The sequence below is a fragment of the Myxocyprinus asiaticus genome, chromosome 18, assembly GCF_019703515.2.
Source record: "Myxocyprinus asiaticus isolate MX2 ecotype Aquarium Trade chromosome 18, UBuf_Myxa_2, whole genome shotgun sequence".
Lineage (NCBI taxonomy): Eukaryota > Metazoa > Chordata > Actinopteri > Cypriniformes > Catostomidae > Myxocyprinus > Myxocyprinus asiaticus.
This window is the reverse complement of record NC_059361.1, coordinates 14,663,415-14,689,709: the sequence shown is the minus strand read 5'-3', so window position 1 is coordinate 14,689,709 and position 26,295 is coordinate 14,663,415. Positions and strand designations below refer to the sequence as shown.

The 26,295-nt window shown below is 40.0% G+C and overlaps 1 protein-coding gene across 3 annotated transcripts in view; it reads right to left on the bottom strand.

The window, feature by feature from the left end:
• Positions 1-25,630, bottom strand: part of LOC127455691 (inhibitory synaptic factor 1-like) — a 109,417-nt gene extending 83,787 nt beyond the window's left edge. The window contains exons 1-3 of one of the 3 annotated variants that reach the window (XM_051723748.1): positions 24,825-25,630; positions 24,161-24,522; positions 23,061-23,919 (exon numbers count right to left, since the gene is read on the bottom strand). In XM_051723748.1, the coding sequence (XP_051579708.1) occupies positions 23,061-23,204 (144 nt within the window). In that variant the 5' untranslated portion in view covers positions 23,205-23,919; positions 24,161-24,522; positions 24,825-25,630. Of the gene's footprint in view, positions 1-23,060; positions 23,920-24,160 lie in introns of all 3 variants that reach the window. The other 2 variants (XM_051723750.1, XM_051723749.1) reach the window with 2 other exon arrangements.
• Positions 25,631-26,295: the final 665 nt, after the last annotated feature.

The window sequence follows — 26,295 nt, the reverse complement described above, 5'->3', positions numbered from 1 at the left end:
TGCCACCTTTTGTCGCATCCCACAGCGCAGCACATTGACAAATATACAGTGATAGACAATATACAGTGAAGCAGTGAAGCAGATGAAAATTAGTTAGAAACACAGTTACAGAAGTAAAATGGAATGCAAAAAAGTGTTTCATGGTGACTTTTTAACACCCCAAAATAATTGGATTATTTGCAATAATTATTTTTTTCTTTATATATTGACAGCCCTTATTTTGGAATTGAGTGATTTGTTTTGTGTGCGAACACAGACATATCTATAAGAAATCTTTACTGACCAAAGCAGAGTGTGATAATAAGACATTTTGGTCCCAGTGGAGTTTGTCTGGAACTCTTTGTTCTCTCAGTGATTTGATGGTTTCTTATTGCATTTGCCTTCTAAACTATAGTAGCTAGCAGCCAGTGTGAAATATGAGCAGAACATTCACTAAAGCTTAAAGCCCCTGAGATACTGGAAGATCAAAAGAAATCTCAGCACCATACTGCAACTGTTTATCAAAAACATAATATAGTGTTTATAATTGGCTTCTAATGCTCAAAGCATCTAACTGATCAATAACTGACCAATCACAAACCAATAATAAGTCTGAGTTCTTGGAACTAATGAAAAACTGTTTTGTTCAGTCAAAAGGCAGCACTGGCATTTCTAGACCATATCTGCACAAAAACTAACGTTATGCTGTTTTTTCACCCCTCTTTTCGTTTCAAAACAGCAAAGAGAGACAGAGTAGACTTGGAGATCTCATTGATCTTTTTGGAGTGATATGTTAAGTAGGAAGATGTTGCTGTAATTTACATAGCAATTGGATAGAAATAATGTTGTGGCATACATCAAGGCTTATTAAGGAAACACTTTCATTAATTGGCAAATGTAAGCACATCACAGGATGCATAATTCTCTATAGGACACAGTATTTTAGCAGCTCAAAACCAGATGTTCTAGAAGCTGAAACAAGACACGCTCTGCCTACCCCCACTGCAAACCAAGCATTGCAGCAAACAGCGCTTGATTATTCATTTTTAGAAATAACAGATCGCATCAAATTAAAATGGCAAACAGCAATCAGCTCATGTTTTTAAAGGGTTGAAAGTTAGTGATAATATTAGGGTATACATCTGACAATTCAACAGTAGTGCTTTTTTAAGTCACCTTTCCTACTGTATATACTGTATATATACTGATTATAACAGCTCTTAAGATCCTCTCAGCACATGCAATATTTCTATCCAAATGAAGCTGTCTCAAATAGTTTATCTAGACATTTATAAATTGTTTTTATGCATCAATCCATTATACATATTTAGAAAAATACAAGTCTCAACCATCCGACATTTCCTTATTCTTACAGCTCAGGCTTTTAGTCAGAGAAGCACAGGAATCAGTGGCTTTACCCAATAGCCGTTTAATTGCCTGTGGACAAGTGACATGCATGCAGAATTAGCGACGGACTAAAGCTCCGTTCACACTAGGCTTTGAGCTTGCTGAATTATTTTGTACATTGCAACAGACCAGGATGTGATGTCACACGTGAGGGCTTTTGGTTTAATAAATAATAAATCACAAATAACAAATAATTTTATTTTCAGAATGTTGATATACCATCTACTCACTTTTTAGCAACAATAAAAACACACAGCTTTGAAATATGTATTCTTTGAATTGAGCCAAGAGCTCAGTGTGTGAGGTTTTGATCTTCAGTTGGTCACACGTCTTCTCGTCATTCAGATTCGCAGGTCAGAGCTCTCCAAACTTGAACTTTCCTTTGCAGCACAGTGCAAAAGAAAGCCCCGAACACCTCAGATCTTTGAGAAAAGGCCATTGAGAATTGGCGAGTGGAATTTGCATGCCACTCCCCAGGACATATGGGTATAAAAGGAGCTGGCTCGCAACCACTCATTCAGATTTTTTCTTCGGAGCTGAGCTGTTGTACTATCAGCGAGCTGAATACTACTGCTGTTCCATTCACTCCTTCTGCACGACGAGTGCAGATTTCACCCCTGGGCGCTTCGACAGTGCTAAAAGTGTGTATATTCCTGCTAAAGAGTATATTTTCTCTATTAGAGCACACACATTGACGTTGAACGTCTTTTTAAAGACGCGTCTTTATAAAGATGCCTTTCTGTCTTTGTGTGATTCCTGGATGCGGTCACTATCTCTCCGCTTCCGACGGCCAAGCGTTTGTGGATGGTTCATGTTCTCATTGCGAGAATATGACTATGGAAATGTTGCGGTCATGGCTTTCCTTCTTCCAGGGGAAAGCCACTCTAGCCGGCTCCACCAGGTAAATCCACACGGACCTCCCATTCCCCAGCATGCTCGTTTGCCCCCGGCAAGTTCCGAGAGGAGACCAGCTCGCCCCAGTGCCAGCTTAGTGTCCCTTTCGGAGCTCCGGAGCGGGATGAGTGCTCAATCGCTGCATCGGAGAGTGTACTGGCGATGTCAGACGCCGAGGACTTGACTGGGCTGCCACCTTCGGGTCGGCACGCGCAGTCTGAGGCTGACGGCGAGATGACCGCCGTGCTTACCCGGAACCTTCCACCTCCCCTGACCCCTCACGGCTAAATGATTGGTTCCTGAGTTCGAGGCGCCGCTCACAGCCACGCCCCCCCCCCCAGTCCCTTTCTTCCCGGAAGTGCATGAGGAGCTGACGAGGTCATGGAGGGCAACTTTTTCTGCCTGAAACCGACCTCCCAGCTCATCCGCTCTCACTAATCTCCATGGCAGGGCGGCTCATGGGTGTTCGGAGGTCCCTCAGGTGGATAAGGCGGTTGCGGTGCACCTGTGCCCGCAAAGTGCAGCCACCTCGTGGGATCGCCCAGCACTCCCTTCCAAGGCCTGTAGGATGACGTCATCTCTGACGGCCAAAGCCTACAGGGCCACTGGTCAGGCCACCTCTGCCCTGCATGCCATGGCCCTCCTGCAAGTACACCAGGCCAAGGCACTAAAGGAACTGCACGTGGGTAATCCTGATCCCGATGTGATGCAGGAGCTGCGCTCGGTGACCGCCCTCGCCCTCCAGGTGATGAAGGTCACGGTGCGAGCACTCGGGCAGGCGATGTCCACCCTCATGGTCCAGGAACGCCACCTGTGGCTGAATCTGGTCGAGATGAGGGACGCGGACAAGGTTCGCTTTCCCAACGCCCTCAGATCGGCCTATTCGGTGACACCATCGAGGACTTCGCCCAGCAGTTCTCGCTGGTGAGGAAGCAGACGGAGGCTATACAACACATCTTGCCCCGGCACGGCTCAAGATCCTGTATCCTGTCTGCTTGCTGAGAGCGTCCTCCTGTGGCGGCGAAAGCCCAGGCAGCTCCGCCTCACCCCGAGCCCAGTTCTTGGCCCCAGCGTAGAGCCCCCCGCAGGAAGCTGATGCCTCCCGCCTCATGGGCCTGCATGAGGACCCGGAAGACTCCTAAGCACCCCTGAGACGGACGACCCAGGGAGCGAGATGTCTGCTGCAAACCTGGCGCTGGTATCCAGACCACTCTATCCCCCAGTGGAGGGCCTGGAGATAAATCCTTGGTTTCCTTTTCTTTTATGTTCACCGCACCCCGAATGGGCTGGGGTACTAACATTCTCAAAAGAGCAGTTTCCTCACTGCCTGGGTCACATAGCCAGTGTTTACATCCACCGTTATCAAGGCAACCGGGCACTGAGCACCTGCGACTTAGACGTCCGGTCGGACCACACTCACACCCACGAACAGGTGGTTGTGACGGTTTGGCAAAGCACAAGTAGACCTATTTGCCTCCCAAGAAACCTCCCACTGCCTGCTCTGGTATTCTCCGACGGGCCCCCCTCGGCCCAGATGTGCTGGCACACAGCTGGCCCCGGGGGATGTGCAAGTATGCATTCCCCCCAGTGAGCCTACTTGCACAGACCCTGTGCAAGGTCAGGGAGGACGAGGAGCAGGTCACCCTCGTGGCCCCGTATTGGCCCACCCAGGACCCTAAAACTGTTTATGACCTTTCTGTAATAAAGGAATGCTTTTAAGGGATTTACTTAACCACACAAGCTGTCAACTTAAGCATAATTAATGTAAGATTGTGTATGTGTAACCGGTCCTGCTCGACCCACTCTGAGAGGGATTCAAACCGGTGTCACCGGCATGGGAGGCGTGCACTTACAAGTAGGCTAAAGGCTACAGCCTCTAGCGTCAGTCACTTGTGTGCCTCTTGAGGACAGGGGAGTGAGGTTTACACACTGCACAGCTACCTACCAGCTGGCTAACTGACTACTGTTACACTCAACCTCACTCTTATCCAGGTCATGGCACCACTGTAACCATTCCTGCTTGACGTGCTCCGAGCGGGATTTGAACTGGCGTCTCTGGCATGGGAGGCAGGCACATTAACGAGGAGGCTAAAGGCTACAGCCTCTAGCATCAGTTGCCAGTGCGCCTCTTGAGGCCAGGGGAGTGAGGTTTACACACTGAACAGCTACCTACCAGCTGGCTACTGTTACACATGTAAACGTGCTAATTACAAACTGATATTATAGAAATGTATTTAGGTAGGTCATAAAATATCGATATATTGATTATTGATCGGTACATTATTTTATCAGTATATTTTTGAGGCATCAATATATTAAGCCGGTCGTTGGCCGGGTAGGAAAGGCACAACACAGGACAAGCTGATGCAGCGCAGCAGATGACAGTCCAAATTTCAGAAGGTTTTTGTACTTCTTCAAGAATGAACAAAGTGATGAGTTAGGTTGATGATCAGTTTAGTGCATGAAACTGGTGTAATTGTGCAAACTGAGCGATTAGAAATGGCAACATTTATTATGCAATTTCTCTGTATGTAGCATTGAATAGGTCTTTCATTCAAGGTGTCAAACCACAAAAGGACATACTTTAGACTGGTGAAAATACATTGTGTAGGCTATATGAAAGATACATATACACAATGCAGTATATCACCCAGTGATATCTAGTGTAAATAATCTTTATCCTTTTATAATGATTTGGTTCTAATTTAATGGAAAACTATGCAAGTTGAGCTCCTTGGCACTGCAGAATTTGGATGCTGACATTGGCGGTGTGTGCGTACCTTTGTAGAAAATAATTGTTTTGAATTTTAGAACGTGCCATGTTATCCGCCAGACACATCCTGTGTGTGACCCCCTCAAATTTACTGTGCCCCTTACACTTTACCAAAGTTGTGTTGAGAAATAAGTTTAAAATACAAAGACTATTGTGCAATGAGCAGCCCTATTTATATCTGAAAAAAATTCATATATATATTTTTCTTTTATCAAATACCAATACTTTTGCAATTCCTATGGTGTACTAGATGTGAAGTTCAGTGTAATTTTTTTAATCGTGTAAAATTTCCTCAAATTATCAGCCTAACAAGATGTTTCACAGTCAAGTGTAGAAATGAATGCATCTCATTCTCACTAAATTAACATGCTGTCATTGACAGTGGCCACCAGACTGATTTCTGTATGATGACTCAGAGTTGAGTTGAGGACAGAAAGATGTTTTCTCACGTCACGTCTGAAACCATAAAGTATCCAGAGAATGATGTGTTACTAACATCAGCTGTTGATCCCTGAGGAGTCGTAAAAATGCTTGCCACATCACCTGGAAGTTGACACTATGTGCTTGCAGAGTGTGGAGAGTAATGCAACTACAGTGCGCAAGTATGCAGAGGGCTAAGCTCACAGATGTCAGCACTGCTCAGAGAACAGGTGGCGTATTTAGAAATATTTACTGTTGACATATTTTCAACTGAAAATAGTTATTTTTAAGATTGTGTGTAGCTTTGTTTGTGCACACAGTGAGAAAATGAAAATACATTCTTTGGGACAGTTCGACAGTATGTAACAGATGTCCCATTAAGATTTCTAAGCCCTCAGTCAACTACTATGATACATGTAAATGATACCATGACACAGAAATGGTATTAGATGGTAACCCTGAAATAAACATGGCACAAAAGTGTAGGTTACACTCTGAATTCTATCATAACAACTTTGGCGGGAAACAACTGCATACTGAATGTCATCCTGGCTTGTTAAAACCACACAAAATTCCCCTGAAAACAAAATATGCATAAAAAGATTTTTGGATTTAGTGGCTTTCTGAAAACATTGTCTTGGATGAAAGAAAGAAAAGAAAATATATAATCAATATCAATATATAATGCTTGTGCCTCTGAGGATTAAATCAGACCAGGGCCTCGCTTCCCAAAAGCATCTTGAGCATAAGTAGATCATAGAATCCATTTTACAATTCGCTTTGTTTTGCAAAAAATAAAATAAAATAAAAAATCTTTGTTTTGCAGCCCGTTTACCAAAGCCATCATAACTTAAGTAGTACTTCAAAATGCTCGTAGATTAATGAGTGCTCTGGAGTAGTCGTATATTGTCAAGTGTGTCCTAAATAAAATAACCCAGTAGAGACACCAGCAGGAAAACACAAAAACTACACAATTATCACTTGCACTTCTAGACACATATCTTCATAAATAATAACAACTTTATAGCCTGTGTTTACATATCAGGTTTCTGTCCTGTAATATTGTTGTAAATGCGTGAAGTTAGACCTAATAGATACAGACTATTGACATCTAAGGAGTTATTTATATTTTGGGACATCAGCAGTTAAAGATTTAGTTGGGACTGAGGTATTTTTAAGGCAACATGGTGTAGACAAATGTGATGGGGTTGATTTGGAAACCTATAAATGAAGTCCACTTTGAAAACATCATAAAATCTTTGAAAAGTAATTAAACAATTAACGCTTAGGCTGGGATATAAAAAAACCAATGTATTTATTAAATCATGGTGTGCTTTGAAACCAGCCTTATATTAGACATGTTGAGGTCCATAGTGCGGTCTTCCCTGGCTGTCTTGATAACCATCAACTTCCATCACCAACCAACTCCTCCGCTTGTTCCTCTAGCCCTTCTTCACAAACACCCAGGGGTGCTTTAGCTTGGGTTGCAGTACTGTGCAGCATTGCAGTTACTGCAATAAGGACCACCAGCAAACCACAGCTCAACTTATAGACGCACCTGAAGTGCAACTTCCATCCCCCAAGGCCACAGGATTAAAAAGAAAACCCCTCAGAGGGTAACCGCTGTCTCCAAGGTGTCGCTATTCAACTCCTGGAAGCATGTGCTTCTTAGCCAACAAAATAATTGGAAAAAAAAGAGTTGTGGCTGCTTCCAGACTATCTCGCCGCAATATCTGGTATGAGCCCCTGATGATCGCTCATCAATTGGCAATTGATGGCAGCATATCACTTTCTTCAGATATAAACATGGCCCTCATCGGAAGGGGTATGAATTGGAACTAGAGTTCCATCTATAACTCCAGTGATTTGTGGGATTTTGTGCTTTGAAAAAAAAAAAAAAAACTCCCGAACTGCGTCAGGTCTGGTGCAATTGCATTGACAATTTGTAAAATCTCTTGCCTTGGAAGCTGATATCTCTCAAAGGATCATCGCATCATTCAGGATCTCCAGTGGGTTGACGCTATCTTGCATTGACTCGTAACAACCTACTCCTGGGATGACACTGTTGCTCTCTTTCTCTTTGTCTTTCTCTTAAATGTCTCACACACTGTATTGTATCCATGTCAAGTTTAGGCAAACAGCAAATAATTAAGTCATTAATTTTAAACATTACACACCCTCAGTTATGTCTTGACCTTTTTTTTCAAATCCAATCACTGTAGACTGCACAATATTACAGCACCTCGGACAGTGTCTGCTAAGTGGTACTTAAGAGCAGTGCACGCATGTTCTTGTTAAAAGCAGTTCTGGGAAATGCAACGTTCTTAAAATCACTCGATGAAAACGCTCTTAATCGCTAAGATCAATTGTTATTGGGAAATGAGGCCCAGGGTGGTAAGCAGGTCTCCAAGCCTGGCCATGCTGGTTAGACTGGTTTGTTTTGATGGATTTAGAGCAATTTAAACAAGACTAAAAAATGTAACTGACCAAAACGTAACTGCAAAAATCTTGACATCTGCAGTCTCATTGGCACGATTATGATTTTAAGCTCGATTACCCTTCCTTGTGCTCTGTACATGTGCTGTACACATGCTCTGTGAATGTGTCGAGATGGCAAAAGGGTGACACATCTCGACGGTATAAGGGTAAATAAATGATGAGATAATTATCATTTTGGGTAAACTATTCCTTTAATATTGTTTTTCTTGAGCAGGTAATACTATAGTGCATTGATATGTACCATTATATTGAATGATTATCTTATTAATTTCCATTGCATTAACAAGGTACTCCTAAGAACTTCAAATAATACCTTGGTATTAACATGGTACATGTATAAAAACCTGACATTACCATGGTACCATTTCCAACAACATGGTAGTACCATGCTACGTTTTGGTCCTTTTTTGCCAGTCTAATAGTTTGTCAAAATGTTTTCCTCCCTCCTCTGGCTACCATGGTGCTGCTTGAATAATTAATCTTTGCTCTGGTCAGAATCTCTTTCATCATGGTCTGCCAGAAGCTGACACCTGTGATCCACAGACAGTGACGGGAACAAGAGCAGTGACGGGGGAATAGGACAGGGGAGGGGTGGGGTGGCAGTCATGCATACAGGGCCAGCTGGCCCACTCAGTCGGCCAGGCTGCACAAGGTGACGGTGACACTGATTTGTTAAAGGTAAAGGCAAATAAGGTCATCTGAGCTCAATGACATCATCCAAAAGAAGTGTGAAAGTTGATGAAAAGAGAAAATGGAAGGCCTGTGTTTGTTATGTGGATCTTACAGAACATAATCCACTCACAAAGAAATCCCAGCTAAATTAAACAGCAAATACAATGTCAGTAAAGCACAGTTCCAGTGTCATTTGAAACTGGAAATTATTTGAGCTATATTTTGATAGATTTTTTAAATTGCCAAAATAAAGCTCCAATATCTATGCTATCTCACATACGTCAACATGATATTATCTTTTAGAAGAATATGCATGGCTTCTCTTTTTCATGAACTGAAGGTAAATGGTGGCTGGAGTCAGTCAAGCTCCAAAATGACAAAAAAGCACCATAATAGTGGTACATTTGACTTGTGCACTATATTCCAAGTCTTCTGATGCAATACGGTAACTTTGTGTATGAAGCAGACATAATTGTAAATTGCTATTCTCTGAAAATCAGTCCCTTCGCTGAAGCTCTGTACATGGACAACTATGACTACAAAAAGTGTATGGACTACAAAAATGGTCATTGATGTCACTGACACCAAACAATTTTGGTTCTCTCATGTCTTGTGACCAGACATCCCTGACGTCAACCCTGGTGGTTTCAAATGGTTCCATATTTGATTTCAGAGCTACAGTGGAGGGAAAAATTTTTCAGTGAATACCAAATTAGATCTTAAATCAGATTTTGGGCCGTTCATCATACAACGCTTCAATTATTTGGTTTCAGATGACTTGGAATCTAGTGCATGAGTCGTACGTACTACTTTTATTATGTTGGCTTGACAAAGCTAAAATACTGTTATTCTGCTAACTTTGTTTAGGCTTTCTTTTTGTTGTTGTTGTTTGTTTGTTTGTTTGTTTGTTTTTCAAAATCCCTAAACCAAGACCAACATTTATAACATTAACTCCTCCTAGAGCTGTTAAGCTGCATCCACCAAACTTAGCACAGACCTTTAGACTGTTCTGGAATAGACAGCTACTGTATGTCTTATATAACTGATTGAACTTACTGTTTTCGCACAGAGGACAATCAAAAATCAGAAAAATCCCACTGACTTACATTGACAGAATATTCAAATGGGCCAACAGAATTCTCGTTAATTCAAACTCCAACTGTCAAAAATTCTAATGTAAAAATAACCCACACAAGGCATTTAATCTGCTTTAAGATCTGTATATACTAATATATATATATATATATATATATATATATAATTTATATAGTGTGTGTGTGTGTGTGTGTGTGTGTGTGTGTGTGTGTGTGTACACACACTGGCGGCCAAAAGTTTGGAATAATGTACAGATTTTGCTGTTTCAGAAGGAAATTGGTACTTTAATTCACCAAAGTGGCATTCAACTGATCACAAAGTGTAGTCAGGACATTACTGATGTAAAAAACAGCACCATCACTATTTGAAAAAAGTCATATTTGATCAAATCTATACAGGCCCCATTTCCAGCAGCCATTACTCCAAAACCTTACCCTTGAGCAATCATGCTAAATTGTTAATTTGGTACTAGAAAATCACTTGCCATTATATCAAACACAGTTGAAAGCTATTTGTTTCATTAAATGAAGCTTAACGTTGTTTTTGTGTTTGTTTTTGAGTTGCCAGAGTATGCAATAGACTGGCATGTCTTCAGGTCAATATTAGGTCTAAAATGGCAAAAAAGAAACGGCTTTCTCTAGAAACTTGTCAGTCAATAATTGTTTTTAGGAATGAAGGCTATACAATGCTTGAAATTGCCAAAAAAAAAATTGAAGATTTCATACAAAGGTGTACACTACATTCTTCAAAGACAAAGGACAACTGGCTCTAACAAGGACAGAAAGAGATGTGGAAGGCCAGATGTACAACTAAACAAGAGGATAAGTACATCAGAGTCTCTAGTTTGAGAAATAGACGCCTCACATGTCCTCAGCAGACAGCCACATTGAATTCTACCCGCACAACACCTGTTTCATGTACAACAGTAAAGAGAAGACTCAGGGGTGCATGCCTTATGGGAAGAATTGCAAAGAAAAAGCCACTTTTGAAACAGAAAAACTAAAAGAAAAGGTTAGAGTGGGCAAAGAAACACAGACTTTGGACAACAGATAATTGGAATAGAGTGTTATGGATCTTAACCCCATTGAGCTTTTGTGGGATCAGCTAGACTGTAAGGTGTGTGAAAAGTGCCCGACAAGACAGCCACATCTATGGCAAGTGCTACAGAAAGCATGGGGTGAAATTTATATATATATATATATATATATGCAGTATCTAGCAAGCTTGAGATCTGTCTTACTGTAATTTCTGTATAACCATCAAACTTCAAACTTTCAAAACTAGTTTAAATCTTCAGACAAGGCTTAGTCTATAACATAAGCTGATGGATGATCCTTATGTTTTAACATACTGTAGATCAAACTATTGTGCAATCAGTTGTCCGTTTGTAGCATTCGATAATGATTGATCTCCTTTATTATTTTTATTATTCAACCCCCCACGGTTACAAACTGGACCAAATATCCATGTATAGTAAATATTAATCACATCTACCTTTTTCCATTCCCAATGATGTAATAAAAGACTCAAACTTTAGAGGCTTTAAAGGTTAAAGGCTGCTTTCTGCCCTGCTGCTTAAGCTTTTTGCTATTACAGTTCACTCTCTTAGAGGTTACATTATGAGATCATTGCAAATTGAGTCACACTGTAATATTCCAGTTCTTAGATACTGTCAGCACTGGGTTTTTTTATGCTTCAATATAGTTGTGGTGGTGGGGGCGTGGTTGAGCACCGGCTTGTGAATGGAGAGCGAGATCAGGAGATGAGAACTGTAAGGATCATCACCTGGCAATGATTGTCTCTAACAGCTGTTTGTTATTGCAGTGAGAGTTGGAGACGGATTTGAGAGCGAGCCAGATGCCAGTGAGGGAGAGAGAGAGAGTTACTACGTGCCCACTGAGACTTGTGTGCATGTTTAAGAGTGAAGTGCTGAAAAAGCAAGTTTTTGTGTTGGAAAAAATAAATACCTTTTGTGTTGGAACTTGCGGACTCGCTTCCTCCTTGCACCTTATCACGAACTTGTTACAATAGTCTACTAGTTTTAAAAACATTACATATAATTAAAGAACACAAACAGTATAGTCATTGCTCATGATGGGCATTCAGAGATTATGTTGCTCTTAGGATCACACAACATATTCAGTTCCAGTTGTAGTTAAGGCTGATAAAAGCATTTGTCCCTCTATGTGTGCTAAGCATGCTTGAAAAACAATTAGTCCATCTAAAGAGTCAGTCTGACATTTCTCACCCCATTAACTTCAACCCAGTGGTTTAATTCTTAGCACAAAGAAGTACCAGGACCCATTTTATGCATGCCCATCGGAGCAACTACTGCAAATGATTAGAGCTGTTTGTTTTTGTTTTTTGTTTTTCAAATCCTATCATCAGCTGGGGTAGCCAAAGAGAGAGAGAGAAATGATGAAGAGGAAAATAAGAAAGGGATTGAGAGCAGAGGAGAGAATGAGCAAAGAGGAGGGACAGAGTTGAGGGACAAATTGTTATCGCTCTGCCTTTACAATGCAACACTATTATCCTCCCTAGTGGAGAAAATGTGGCTCAGTCAATTGGAATGTATACATTGTAACACTAACAGATTCTGTATGTTCTAGCTTATGTTTAATAAGGCAAAACAATCTCCAGAGATGCCTACTCGCAAGTATATTTTCTCAAAGTAGAGAATAAATCAAGACCTGACACCTTTAGACAGGGATTGCATCATTTCAAAACAAGTTTCACATTGAATATCATAAAAGTCTGAAATATTACATCAGCGCATAGCTTTAACCAAACTGAAGATGTTTCATATCTTTGCCTCTCACAGAATCTGCTTTAATAACCAGGAAGCCTCTAATGGCCACTAGAGATGGAGGACTTGAGAGGGTTGTGTGAGCCAAAGTGGGAGCTAATCCATGGCTTTTACCAGCATGATGAGGCGGTCAATACCACCCTGAACAGTGTAGCAGAAGTGTGTAATGAAGCTGGAAACTCACAACGTTTGTAACTGAGGGCTTGTCCACTGTCGGCAAGGAGGCTATTATATCTGGAGAAAGCTATCCGTTAGCATTCCCATTCAACTCAAAGCAGTTGGTCAGCCCGTGCATGCCCATCTCGGAATTGCACAACCTCTAGCTGACAATACTAACTGGCTGATGTCAAAATACATGTATGAATGTGCATAGTCCCTAGCCCTTTTCTAGCGACTATACTAAGCTGTGACGTCAAAGTCAGCAGACATTTCCATGCTTTTAAGAGCCCTCCAAAAATAATCTATCAATGGCAAAATATCTACTATAATACTTTCAAAAACTTTTACAGTTAAAATACACTCCTACATTTGAAAAGCAGTCAGTGGAGAAAGATCCTTTTTCCCCTCCGAAACATTATTGAGTGCTACATTCCAAATAAGAGGTGCCAGACTTCCCTGAAGACTAGCTACAGCTGATGCAATCATTCCTGAGGTGATGCTCATTAATTTAAGAAATTAATTTGAGCAAAGAAAAATGAGGTCAAGAGGAAATGGAAATGGGTCTGTGAACGAGGGTAAACTAAGACGGACAGAGCAGGATTAGGCTGCCCGGGCACCCCGGCAAGCTGGATGGTTACATTTCTGTCTTGACCACGAAGCTGATTTTTCCTGCCCAGCTTGGCTGAGCTGCGGTGAGAGAGAGGGAGAGCTAACAGGCCTCTGACTTCACCAAAGCCTCCCCATAATCTCCAGCAAATTGAGTCTCCTGCTGCCTGCTGGGGAACAGTGATGTCGGAGGCAGCTTTGGATCAAAGTGGGCAGTCAACGCTGGGCCTTGATGCATTGGCGATCGAACAGGAGAGTGCAAAAAGGTTCATCTCTTTAAGATCAGGTTACAGGGTTTGTGAGATGGCAACCACTGAATAAGGTCAAAAACAGTTCTCAATTTATCAGTTTCCCTGCACAATTTCTGTCATGAAGGCAAATTGAGGTAAAAGAAAATGCTTAAAGACCATGAAATGGCTTGAAGAGCGCAGTTATCTTTCCTGTGTTTATGTATTTCCTTTTGAAACAGGAAACATGAAGTAAAGGCTAATAGCCTTTAGTTTATGTCACAGCCATGAACCATGATTTGCTACATGCTATTTCTTGTCATTGGCAGATGGTATTAGGGGGAGGGACATTCTCATTCCAGAGAGCATTTGATTGGACAACAATTTGGAGTACAGGATGGGTGATATTTTTGGTCTTGGTTTTCCTGTAAATTTTGAATGTGTGTAAACCAACTTGTTGGTGTACACTAGCATACAGATGATATTAAAGTTACAAGACATGGACTAAAATCCTCAAAACTCTTTTCCTAATTTTATTGGTAGGTTCAGAACAATAATTGGCTGATAAGAATGTTGCTCTAGGAATAACAACAGATTTTGATCCAGGAACATCTACTTGTATAAATCATAATGTGCATGTGAAAATACAGTCGACTGCACTTGAAATACTTTCATAGTCCCCCCAACAATTTCCGATATTCAAGCACTGCAAGAGGTCTAGAGAATTTGAGATTTCAAAGATTTGGACATTTGTTTTTGAATAAACCAATGTCTATTCTTCATTAACCAATCTGTCCAGTTTTAGGGTTTCTAGTGGATAACGTGCAGCTTTACCACAGTGACAGCCATACAGTCTTGTCAGTGGCCCCGTGCAAAAGAAAACTGTGCAGGGGGAGACAGGGTAAACAGTCCCAGTGAGAGAGTGGCAGCCTTTGATTCAGGGTTTAAGCCCCCCTGCTGGTCTCTCTCTCTACGTCGTGAGCAGATTCGCCCATGCTCAGCCCCACAGCTAGGCACTGAGAGAGCCTACCAACCTAACTGATAGGCTGCCTGCCTGGATCCTGTCACACTCTCTCTCTCTCTGTATGTGTCTGAGTTGGAGTGTGACACTGTCTCACCGCATGCTTTATCCTCATCACTTGCTACCATCTCTCCTACCTTCACTCATCTCACTTTCTTCCACTCTCTCCCTCTCCACCCCAATCTATCTAGCTGGATCAGACATGATGTGATGTGGAATGCAGTGTGTCTCTGTTTTCAGACATTTGGTTGCCCTACAATAGAATAAAACATGCCACTAGTCATTTCTGGACACTAGGATGACAACTCTTGTTCTGCTGGGACTTTGTAAATAAAAATTGTATTTGAAGTCGACACAAAATCAAAATTGTCCCTGTATACTTTCCTAATCCATGTTCCTGGTCTTATTGTGCACAATTAATCTGTGCATGATCAGAAAATTAATTCCAATGACTTTTCTATGATTTTTCCAGTCATTCGATTACTGAAAAAGGATTAATAAATATTATAAAAGGATTAATAAATAAAATATAGAGATCATAGCCACAAAGAGCAATTACTAGCTAATGAAATATTTTATAGAACTAACTAGAATATACACACACTCATTCTGCACATTATTGGGAACACAATGGGCCTAATAAAGTGCCAGATGTGGTCTTCTGCTGTTGTAGCCCATCTGCCTCAAGGTTTCACATGTTGTGCATTCTGAGATGATTATGCTCACTACAATTGTACAGAGTGGTTTTCTGAGTTACTGTAGCCATTCTGTTAGCTCGAACCACTCTGGCCATTCTCCGTTAACCTCTCTCATCAACAACACATTTCCACATTCACTGGATGTTTTTTTTTTTGTTTGTTTGTTTTGTTTTTTTTTGTTTTTTTGTTTGTTTGTTTTTTTGGCACCATTCTGAGTAAACTCTAGAGACTGTTGTGTGTGTAAATCCCTGGAGATCAGCAGTTACAGAAATACTCTAACCAGCCTGTCTGGCACCAACAATCATGCCACGGTCGAAATCACTGAGATCACATTTTTTCCTTATTCTGATGGTTGATGTGAACATTATCTGACGCTCCTGACCCGTATCTGCCTGATTGTATGCACTGCACTGCTGCCACATGATTGGCTGATTAGATAATCGCATTAATAAGTAGGTGTACATGTGTTCCTGATGAGGTAATCAGTGAGTGCATATTCTCTAGAAATGTACATGGCTTTTTAAGATTCAACCAGTTTACATGAATTTTTAAATTCCCCTCATATTCTTTTTTAGGTTTTCAATGACTGTGGGAACCCTGTATGTTATTTAAAAAATAATAAATAAATTAAAAAAAAAAAAAATGAAATGTAATCTTTTTTTTTTTTTTAAATAATGATAATAATAATAATAATAATGATGATGATGATAATAAAAATAAAAATAAAAACTATCAAAACAAGGAAAAACAACTTTCCTTTTTGGCTGACATTACGAATCCCTTTTACTTCTTAAACAACTCCCCTCTAACCACCTGGCTCCATCCCACAGTGAAAGTTCCAGAAACATTGGAAAACACTATGTAATGGCTTAGTAAACATTAGGGTTGATCCTGCTTCTCTTGCCAACAACACACTCTTATTTTATTAGTATTCAATAAAAGTTATCACAATATTCAACATCGTTCGAACATATCTTTAACTATATCTTTAAATTTCCTTGAATTATGATTTTAAGACAATAGTGAAATTGACAAATTAAGTTGAGAGAATATTTTCAAGAATGTTATACTAACTCTATACTCAAGTAAAAAAAAATAATAATCATTTTTCACTGTTCGCACAACAAAGATGTATTTGGAAAACATTCTTAGAACATACATTTGTTAACTGGGATTCTATTATGGAGTGCCCACTATCACAAACCAATTAATTAGTTAACTACAGTTTTTCATGTTATATAAATACATCAAATTATAGGTTGTGAATGGCACTTTATGTTGACTTTAACTGCTGAAATACTGTAACCCAAGGCCAATTTTCAACTGTACGTTTTTTTTTTTTTTATTTATTTTTTTTTTTGTGGTATTGAAAATGAATTAGCCCGAGGCACTCTATTTGCAAATGGGACTGATGCTATTTGATCAGGGGTGGATCGGTGAAGGCATTTCCTGTCTCTTTTGGCTTGACTGTGCCTTAAAAGTGCTACAGATCTCTAAAAGGATCCAGCATGACTGTCTCATCTATTTGGAACAGAAATGTGATGGATATATGCAGATTATCATTTTGGAAGGCTTTTAATGAGTCGTCTTATTTTTATTTTGGTGCAGAAATTAAAACAGACCAAGCAATTTCGTCGGAAACAGACAACATTTGCTGTTGCATCACAACCTCTGCTTCTGTGTGATAAACCAATCTCAAATTACTGCGCTCAGGCAGAGACACTTAACCAGGCTGCAGACACTGCACTGTAGCAAAGATAAGTACTCTTTGTCCAAATAACACTTGTCCCTCTCATTACATGCTGGGAGACACAGTCTCCTGTCTGTATTGTGTCTTTCTGTCTCCATCTATCTCCTCTCTTTTCTCACATTCCTAGAGAGGATGGTGCTATAAGTAGCAAAGCTACTAACTTAATTACAATATGTGACAGTAGTACAGAGCAGTTCATTAAAATGAGGCAATTAGAAAAGATTCACTGATTTGAGTCACTACGCAGAAGCCCTGCTTCTTATTTATAGTGCAATATTTCATGAAATGTTGCTAAGGTTTTTAACTCTCACATCCTACATTAGGGTGTACTCTTTTTTATTTTTTATTTTTATTTTTTTTGTATTTACTGCAAATGTATCTGTTTAATGCCGTCATTAAATTATTCATTCATTTTTAGTTTTTTGTTTTTTGCTAGAAAAAAAAAACACCTCTGAAATTATAAATAATATCAATGGATAGATATATTTATATTTAAAAGGATGATACCTACTTAAGTAGATTCAGCGCAGTTATATACTTTTTGTAAGTAACTCATGTGTAGCTAACTACATTTTCAAAAGTATAGCTTGACTTTAATTACTTGAAATTATGAGTACAGCAGCTTGAAAAGTTTCAAACAGTTTCAAAGTAGCTTCCCCAACAAATGGTATTAAATGTAATTTTCAAGTTCTTGCATTTTTTTTTAAATAATCCATTGATATATCATTTGGACCTGTTAATGCATCAGGGGTTGTTTAAATATAATGAAAATGTTTATGTTATCAATGTTGTTAGTGTGTTGTGCCCTGTGTGTCTTCACACCACAGTGAATTCAAAAGAGAATCAACTCGCTGAGGACAGAGCAACTGAATTGACTCATAAATTAAATGTATTGATCATCAAATTCAGCACAACTACTGGCTAACTCCAGGGGCAGCGTTGTCTGTTTCAACCATTATGGCCATTAATGCTTATGCAAATGCATAATATATTTGTCTCCAACCAAATCTTATAACAATATTGTTAATATCAAAATGCCCATTATACAAATCATTTGCTCAATTATATTATTACCATTTAACATTTTGCTCAATTATATTATTACTATAGTAAGCTATAGTAAGCCATTCGTAGGTTGATTTCCCCAAAAAGTGTTAACACTGTGGTGCTATACAAAAACATTACTCTGTCTTGCACAGCAACACTGACTCAACCAATCGCATATGTTTGGGGCAAAACTATCCGTTTTTGGCAGCCGCGGTGAGTGTTCGGGAAAAATGTTTGAAAACATCTCAATTTGGTGATACTAGTGTCACAGAAATTATACATTTCACCTCTAAGTGAAGCTTATAACCTATGAGGATACCAGTAATTCTACAAAAGTACAACAATAACCACAGTTTCCGACAAAATACGGTAATTACTACAGTTATTGATACTACTGTAAATCCATGCTAAATTGATATAGGACCTCCTTCAAATAATGTAAAAAGCTGATAGAAAATTTCTGCAGTTTGGTTTAGTTTCCGACAGTGATTTTGAATGTGTTAAATTTGATGACAGTGATGGCTAATGTCAAGTTAGCATAGTTTTACTGCGAGGGTTGTCGTAAATGTTTTTTTTTTTTTTTTTTTTTACTAAATAATTTCTTTTTGAATGTACGTGCATCTCTTACTTGAACACTAAAGGAAAAAACAATGACAGCATTTCCCTCAATTTGTGTTTGCAAGACTGATCTGAGCCTGAGGCAGTTAGCGTTAATTAAAAAGTGTAGCAGTGAAAGCTTGCGGATTAAATTTGAGTTAAAGTGGATGGGAGGAGATGTAAAAAGTTTTCAGGCACATGTGCGATCCTAAAATCCTGCAAAATGACAAAACCGATGACTTCAGAGCTGTTTGTGCCATTTTATGTAAGTTGAAGAGTTACGTTAAGTATTTTCTATCTCAGCATAAACGTGTAGCACTTTGAAGTAAAATAGAGTTAAAGGGAACGCATTTTCATACTCACACAGCACACACAGACATACTGTACATTCTCAGAGACCAAGAGTATAAATTATCCATGCCCTTTGAGGGGTAGAAATGGTTTGATGGTAGCTGTTCTGATCTAACTCTGCCAAATGACATGGAAAAGCAAAACTGTTTCTGTTTGCAAAACTAGCTACTGAGCCTGCAGTCTCATTACATGTGATGTGACCTCATTAATCTTCATCCCAAGTATCATTCAGCATTGAGCGTTATCCATCAGTTGCTCTTCGAATACAGCCAAAAGAATTAAAGATTTTATCCAACATTTGCCATCTGCACATCCTTTCTTATTGATCATCAATACAGTCTGTGAAACCTCAAGGAAAAATATTTAAAGGGATAGTTCACCCCAAAATGAAAATTCTGTCATCATTAACTCACCCTCATGTTGTTCTAAACCTGCATGCCTTTCTTTCATCAGTGGAACACAAAAGGATATGTATATAAAAAGATGCAGTGAAAGGTGATGTCAGTCTCTAACATTCTGCCTAATGTCTCCTTTTGTGTTCTACGGAAGAAATATAGTCATACGGGTTAAGAAATACATGACATGATTTTCATTTTTTAAGGGAATTGCTTGGTTTTGATTAGTTCAGATGAACTTATTAAAATTATTAAAAGAGAAAATCTAGGAATAATTAACTCCTACTATTATTTTTACATTCACATCATTGGGGTCTCTGGTACCCCAAACATAAAAAAGTAAACTCAATCTCAACAGAACATTAGAGATAACATTAAGCTCTACAGCCATCTCATAGATGCCCATAATCTCAAACACCAAATTTCATGTTACAGATGCTCTCTGGTCCTAGTTTACTCTGCAGACACGCCGAACACATCAGCCTTGACTCAAAGTTCCTAGATATGTGCTGTTATTTTTAGCCGGATCCATATGTAGTGTGGGTGTAGCGCCATTTACCGGGCCACGGCGAGTCTTGGTGGTTATAAATAGCCGGAGCGAGCATTATTCCCACATCATCAATCACGTTTGGGTGCCAAGCACAAGGGAGAGACTTGAGGGTGTAGTTCTGCTGTTGCCTGGCCTCCCCCAGATCTACAGTACACATTCTGGAGGTGTGAGAGGTGAACGGGGAGGAGAACGAAGCTGGATGGGGTAATCTGGAGGGAGGGGGTGAACTGAATCAGAAAGAGAGCTGTAGAACTAGGGTGGATGGGGGAACAGATGCTTGTGGCTGGGGAGCTTGGAGGATAGAAGAGGGATGGCTGGAGGAGGGTCTTTTTAGAAGATTGTAGTTTGTGTGCTAGGCAGAGTGGATTGAAATATTCAATGTCTACATGGAGGGAGGGAGATGAATTAAGGACATTTATTTTCCTATCATGTCCAGCACTTTGCATTGAATAACTGTTTCTTTACTATGCCAATTATATGTTTTGTCCCCTACCTTTACCGCCTAACCCTTACACAAACCTTTCTGCATTTTTAGGTTTTCATAACGCAAAACTATGTAAGCACACTTCCTTACACACAATGTGTCATCTAGGCCTGCGTGTCAATGTTATATGCCTGTGTGATATAGTCATATATTCTTTAACCTAATAATACATACAGATTAATATTGGCACTGTTGGGTTCAGGTGCAAGAATAAAAAGCAAACGCACAACTAACTGGGGCAGAGAGAACAATGCTGCAGGGTTGATCCTGCTTCTCTTGCCAACAAAATGCAAGAGAAGCATTAAAGATAACAAACACAACGTCATCTTTATGAACACCATTTATCATCAAATACTTAACGCACGCCAATCACAAGGGAGAGGCACACATGTGCTCAATATCAGAGAACTGAGCTTATTAGCAACAGCATTCTCTAATAAGAGGTGCACACAAAGTGCGCTCAGTAAGGAATGCGCATAGACACTGACAGACATAACAATAATAAAAAACACACATAAAAGCCATCTTATTGGTTACTTATAATTACGATGCATGCAACTTTTTAAACTCACAGTAATTGAGATAGATACATGCATTTAAAAATTCACTTGTTACACTGGACCATTTAAAATGAACTAGTGAATTTAAAAATGTGCTTAAAAATTCTTAAAATAATCTTAAAGGAAATGGTGACCATTTACAAGACCTCAAATTCCCAAATCACCCAAATCACTTTTATTGTCACACAACCATATACACAAGTGCAATAGTGTGTGAAATTCTTGGGTGCAGCTCCGAGCAACATAGCAGTCGTGACAGTGATGAACCTGGACTGTACATGCTGACTGTAGCCTTCTGATTAAATTCTAACCTAAAATCTTGATGTAGCCTATCATTCATTTAACCCAATAATTTTTCTGCATTAGTCATTCTAAAGAACAGCATGGCAACATGGCTTAAAGTTTGTGGGTAAAACCAGAATTTTAGGGTTTACTGACTTATTGAAACATTTGTCATAAGCCTGTTTGTTTATATATATTTTTATTTAAAATGTAAAATTTTTACTCAAATTTGGTGAATCTTTGGTTGTCAGAAATTGCATTTCTGCAGATATAAAAACATGAGTACAGGGGACATTTAAGGTATAATACAGTTACCCCCTACAAGCACACCCAGCCCCACCCTGGCCCCCGGAGTCAAAACTGTCTAGAACCGCACCTGCTCAAAAACACATAGACATACTGTACATACATTACACACTCTGCCCGGTCACATAAATTCTATTTATTGCATTACTTTCACATTCTTAAACAAACAGTCTCATACCTAATACTTGTTCTTACCTTTCTCACATACACACACACTTAGACTCCGAAACCCACACAAATCTATTCAGCTGAAATATGACATTGACGCAGACACACATTTTTATTTTTTCTCTCCTGTCAGCTCACCCCTAAGCACACAGAGAGAAATACACACACACACACACACACATATGCAGCGGAATCTTTTCATCTTGTAACCATGGCAGTTGGTAGGATACAGTAGGAATCCAGCCGCTAACAAAGTGCTTACATAACTATTGCATTGCCAAGCCCGACTCCTACCTAGCATACCTCTTTGCCTTATTCTCTCTTTCTTTTCTGTGCCTCTCACTTATGTTCTCCCTTTCTGTTCATCCATTTTACTCTCTCCATCGCTGTGTGAAATCACTTTGTTCCCATTTACACTATCATTTGGCATTTCTGTGAATTCCAGACACATATCATGTCATGTCAGTGGACAAGTCATCTCTCCTTTGCATAAAACACTCTCTCTTTACCACACCGTTCTGCCCCTTTGACAGTAACAATTCTTCAATAAAAAGCAAGTCAGGCTATTAAGAGAGTGAAATGGTTGAGGATTAATACGTCTCTTGCAATTATAGATCACTCAGTTTGGGCTCAGGGTTTTTTTGGTATAATGAGACTACATTCACTTTATACCACCTTGGTGGTCCTTCAACCTGCTCATCAAATCCTACACCCCAATTCACCACACTTTTGTTAAAGATCTAATGCATGCTGTGAGACAATAGGTCTAAAAAGTACAAAATCCAAAATTGCAGCCAATATAGAGGGCAGGAATTGGAGTGATTGGATTAATTTGGTATCAGCCAAGGACTCTGAATGTATGTGAATTATGTTAATGGGGTGAATGTTATAAGCAGACCAAAAATCCAATTTTGAGCTGTTGGGGGTGCTAGAGGGTTTGAGTTTTTGAGGTTTTGAGACTCCAAAATTTGTCAGATTGATTTTCAAACCCTCTACAATGAGTATACCAAATGGGGTTAATACATCTTTTGCAATAAAAGATTAGTTTGAGTTTAGGGTTTTTCCATGTAATGAGGCTACATGCACTCTAAACCACACTGGTACTTCCTCAACCTGCCAATCAATTCCAAAAACCCTGAAATATACATTAGGTATCCCCCATTGCTTCTCTTCAAAGAGTAAAAAAATAAACAAAAAAAGAAATTGCAAATGGAATTTATTTAAAATATAGAGCTTTTTCAATCACTAGTATCCTGAAATGGCAACGATGGTTCCGGAAACTATTCCCAGTTGACACACTGAATAAGGTCTTACCTCCCGCAGTTCATGTGCCACATCTTTCAGCTCTTTGAGAATTCCTTCCAATTGCTTGATCACCATCTTCATGTGGCTGCGGATCTTTTCTCTCTGACTGGGGGTCTCAGAGGGTTCCCGGGCCGGAGCTCCGCTCTGGGACATCCTTCACAGGCTGCTCATGGGCCGGAGTGCGGAGCGCTGAGGGCAGGGGCAAGCCGAGCCACGATCCATGTCTGGGGCCACCGGGAGCCACAGTGCTACTGATCCGATCTGGGGCTCGGGCCTCACAGGGAGGGTTCAACATCTTAAAAATGCCTGGCCAGCCGAGAGACCTCGCTGGGTCTGAGGTCAAGCCTCCTCTTGCTGTGTACTGCAGGGATCCATCTCGGGGCTCTGGGGAGAGATGTGGTTGAAATGGAAGGTTGTGGAATCATTGAAGGATGGTTATGTTGATAGATCCAAGGAACACATGCCAAACTCCAGGAAAAAGAAAGCAAATGTGCACAATGTAATAGAGAGGTGGTTCACTTCATTGTATCTGTGTGAGTAGCATGTGTTTAGTGTGTATGTGTGAGAATATGCAAGTCCTTTGGGGTAATATTGGACTGAAAGCTGTTGTCTATCATGCAGAATTTTCCATGTGTACATGGATTCATTTTTTGCATCACACTATGCATAAGAGAGACAGATCCTCAAGGTCCAGTCTAAACTCTTATAAAATCCGATGCAGGTGAAAAAAGGGAACTCCCAACATTGCCTTACTTTCAGAACTTATTAGACCAGGACTGAAGTGAATCTTTTTTTAATCTTGGAGATGTCGTCTTATTATAAGTAGACACCGAATGGTGAGATTTTCCAACTTTTATCTGATCTGGATCTAGAGGAGAAGAGAGAAAGAGAATTTTACATCAGATATTTCTGCCAAAAAGCATTTTGTACAGACAGCTTAAATATGTCCTTCAATTTATGCAAGATTGTGTCCGTGTGTGTATATGTGTGTGTATTTGTCCTTGAATATGTCTTTCTGTGAGAATAAAATTGAAAATCATGGCAACCAAATTAAAATTGTAAGAAAGGTCAAATTTATCTAAGGTAAGCACAATTTAAACTATACTTACAATAAGTGTTCTATGAGGAAGGAAGTGATGAATGCTCCTCATGACATGAAGTATGTAATCTCTCACGGAGCGTCAGACGGAATGGCACATCTTTGGTTTAAAAAAAAATTCTCTCCAATTTCTTAAGCACATAAATGATTGGAAAGAAATGGATCAAAATCAAGTTCCCTCTGATGGAGTGTGAAATCCAGTCTTGTTACCACTTCCCTTTCAAAATAGAGCTGTGCATTCTTCAAAAGTGACCAGAGGAGATAAATTATATGTCTTTTGATCCAGGGAGGAAGAGAAGAGAATAAAAGGGGAGAACTTGAACCTTCAAACCGCTTCTGCCAATAGTGACGCGAGAAAATCTGACACATCACCTGGGAAGACAGGAGGGAAGCAATTTCTCTGTTTATGTCATAATTTCTCTCATCCTCTGTTTTGTTTTTACCCCTTTTCTCCCCATTTTCTCTCTCTCTCTTAAACACACACTTGTATTCTCTTTTAACCCTGTTTTCGACTGAAATTTACAGCACAAAATCAGTTATAGAAGGCAAAGAGAGACCATGTAGAAGATACAAATGGCCACGCTCACCAAATTTGATCATACCAGCCTCAGTGGGAATACAAAACACTTCCTCACACAGAGTGCTCGCTCTCTCTTTCTTTCTGTCTTTCTCACCTCTCTTCTGGTCAGTAGTAGAAACAATGTGTAGGTCTGCCTTTCCTCCCTCCTGAAGAACAGAGCTGACGGGACCACAGTTTCAGGCTCGTCTGAGCTCGGATCATCCTTGCCATATCAGTCACCATCTTCCAAAACACACTGACACTAACTAACTCACTATCTCTCTCTCTCACACACACTCGCTCACACACACACACACACACACACACACACACACACACACACACACACACACACACACACACACAATTTCCTTACCACTCCCACTTCTCTCTTACTTCTCACTCTTTCCCTTTCCCACTCGCTCAAACCCACTGATTCCACTCTTTATGCCTTTCCTGGTATCTCACTCACTGTCTGTTCACCCACTCTACCCCACAGTGAGCAGGAGGTTCATTCAGAGATGTCCTTCAGTGAGAAAGTGAAGCAGCAGAGGAGGAGGAGGTGGATGAAAAACTGGCCACAGTTCCCCTCGCTGAGCCCCCAGCATGAGCAGGCAGTTGGCTTCTACAGTCCTGGAAGGAAGTCCTGGAACTCCTCGGATGCGCTTGTCGCTGCAGCGACCACTGACTGCTGATGCTGCCTAGCGTTCCGTTTCTACAGTGATGCTGCTGTGGAAGAGACACCTCCTCTTGTCTGTGTCTCTGTCTGAGGGAGGGATGCTGCCTCTGCCTCGAAACCCTGTGGATACACGCACACACGCTCTCTCCGTCCCCTCCTCTCTCTCCTGCGCACACTGCCAGATGGAGGGAGGAAGAGGATGGATTTTATGGACAGGCTTTGGCTGCTAGTGGAGGAGGCTCTCTCTCACTGCCTCTCAGAGAAGGGGGAGGGACCAGGAGCCTTAAAGAGACAGTAGGTTGCATCGCACTGTAATTGTATCTCTCTTCCTTTCTCTTTATCACTGAATTTGTCTTTTTCTTTCTCTATCCATAGCCCTCCAACATCATTTTATTGTTCCCTATAACCCTCATCTCTTGGAATCTACAGTGGCCCTAAAAAGTATTTGGACATTTAAGCCACACTTAAAGGAAAATTCAAGGTTCAATACAAGTTAAACTCAATTGACAAAATTGTGGCATAATGTAGATTACCAGGTTTACCACAAATATCCACATATCTGTGTAAAGTTACAGTTTATCCAGTAGTACAACTTTTTTGCCAAAACAAATATAACAATGCATCCCAAAATCGAATATAAATTTACACTGATAATATGTCAGTGATTTTATCACACAAAAATAATTTTAACATATATAATGTTTTTTTTTGTATTGGAGCAATACTTTTGAAACGGTGTGTGTTTTAGGCCCCAATCACTTTTATTGTAAGTGTCTTACTATAACCTCATTTTTTACTTTTCTAAAACAAATGAGGGAAAATATTAAATTATTACTATTATTATTATTATTATTATTATCAGTGTTTGTGGTAATCAAAATGACGTCACAAATGCTGTCAATTAAGC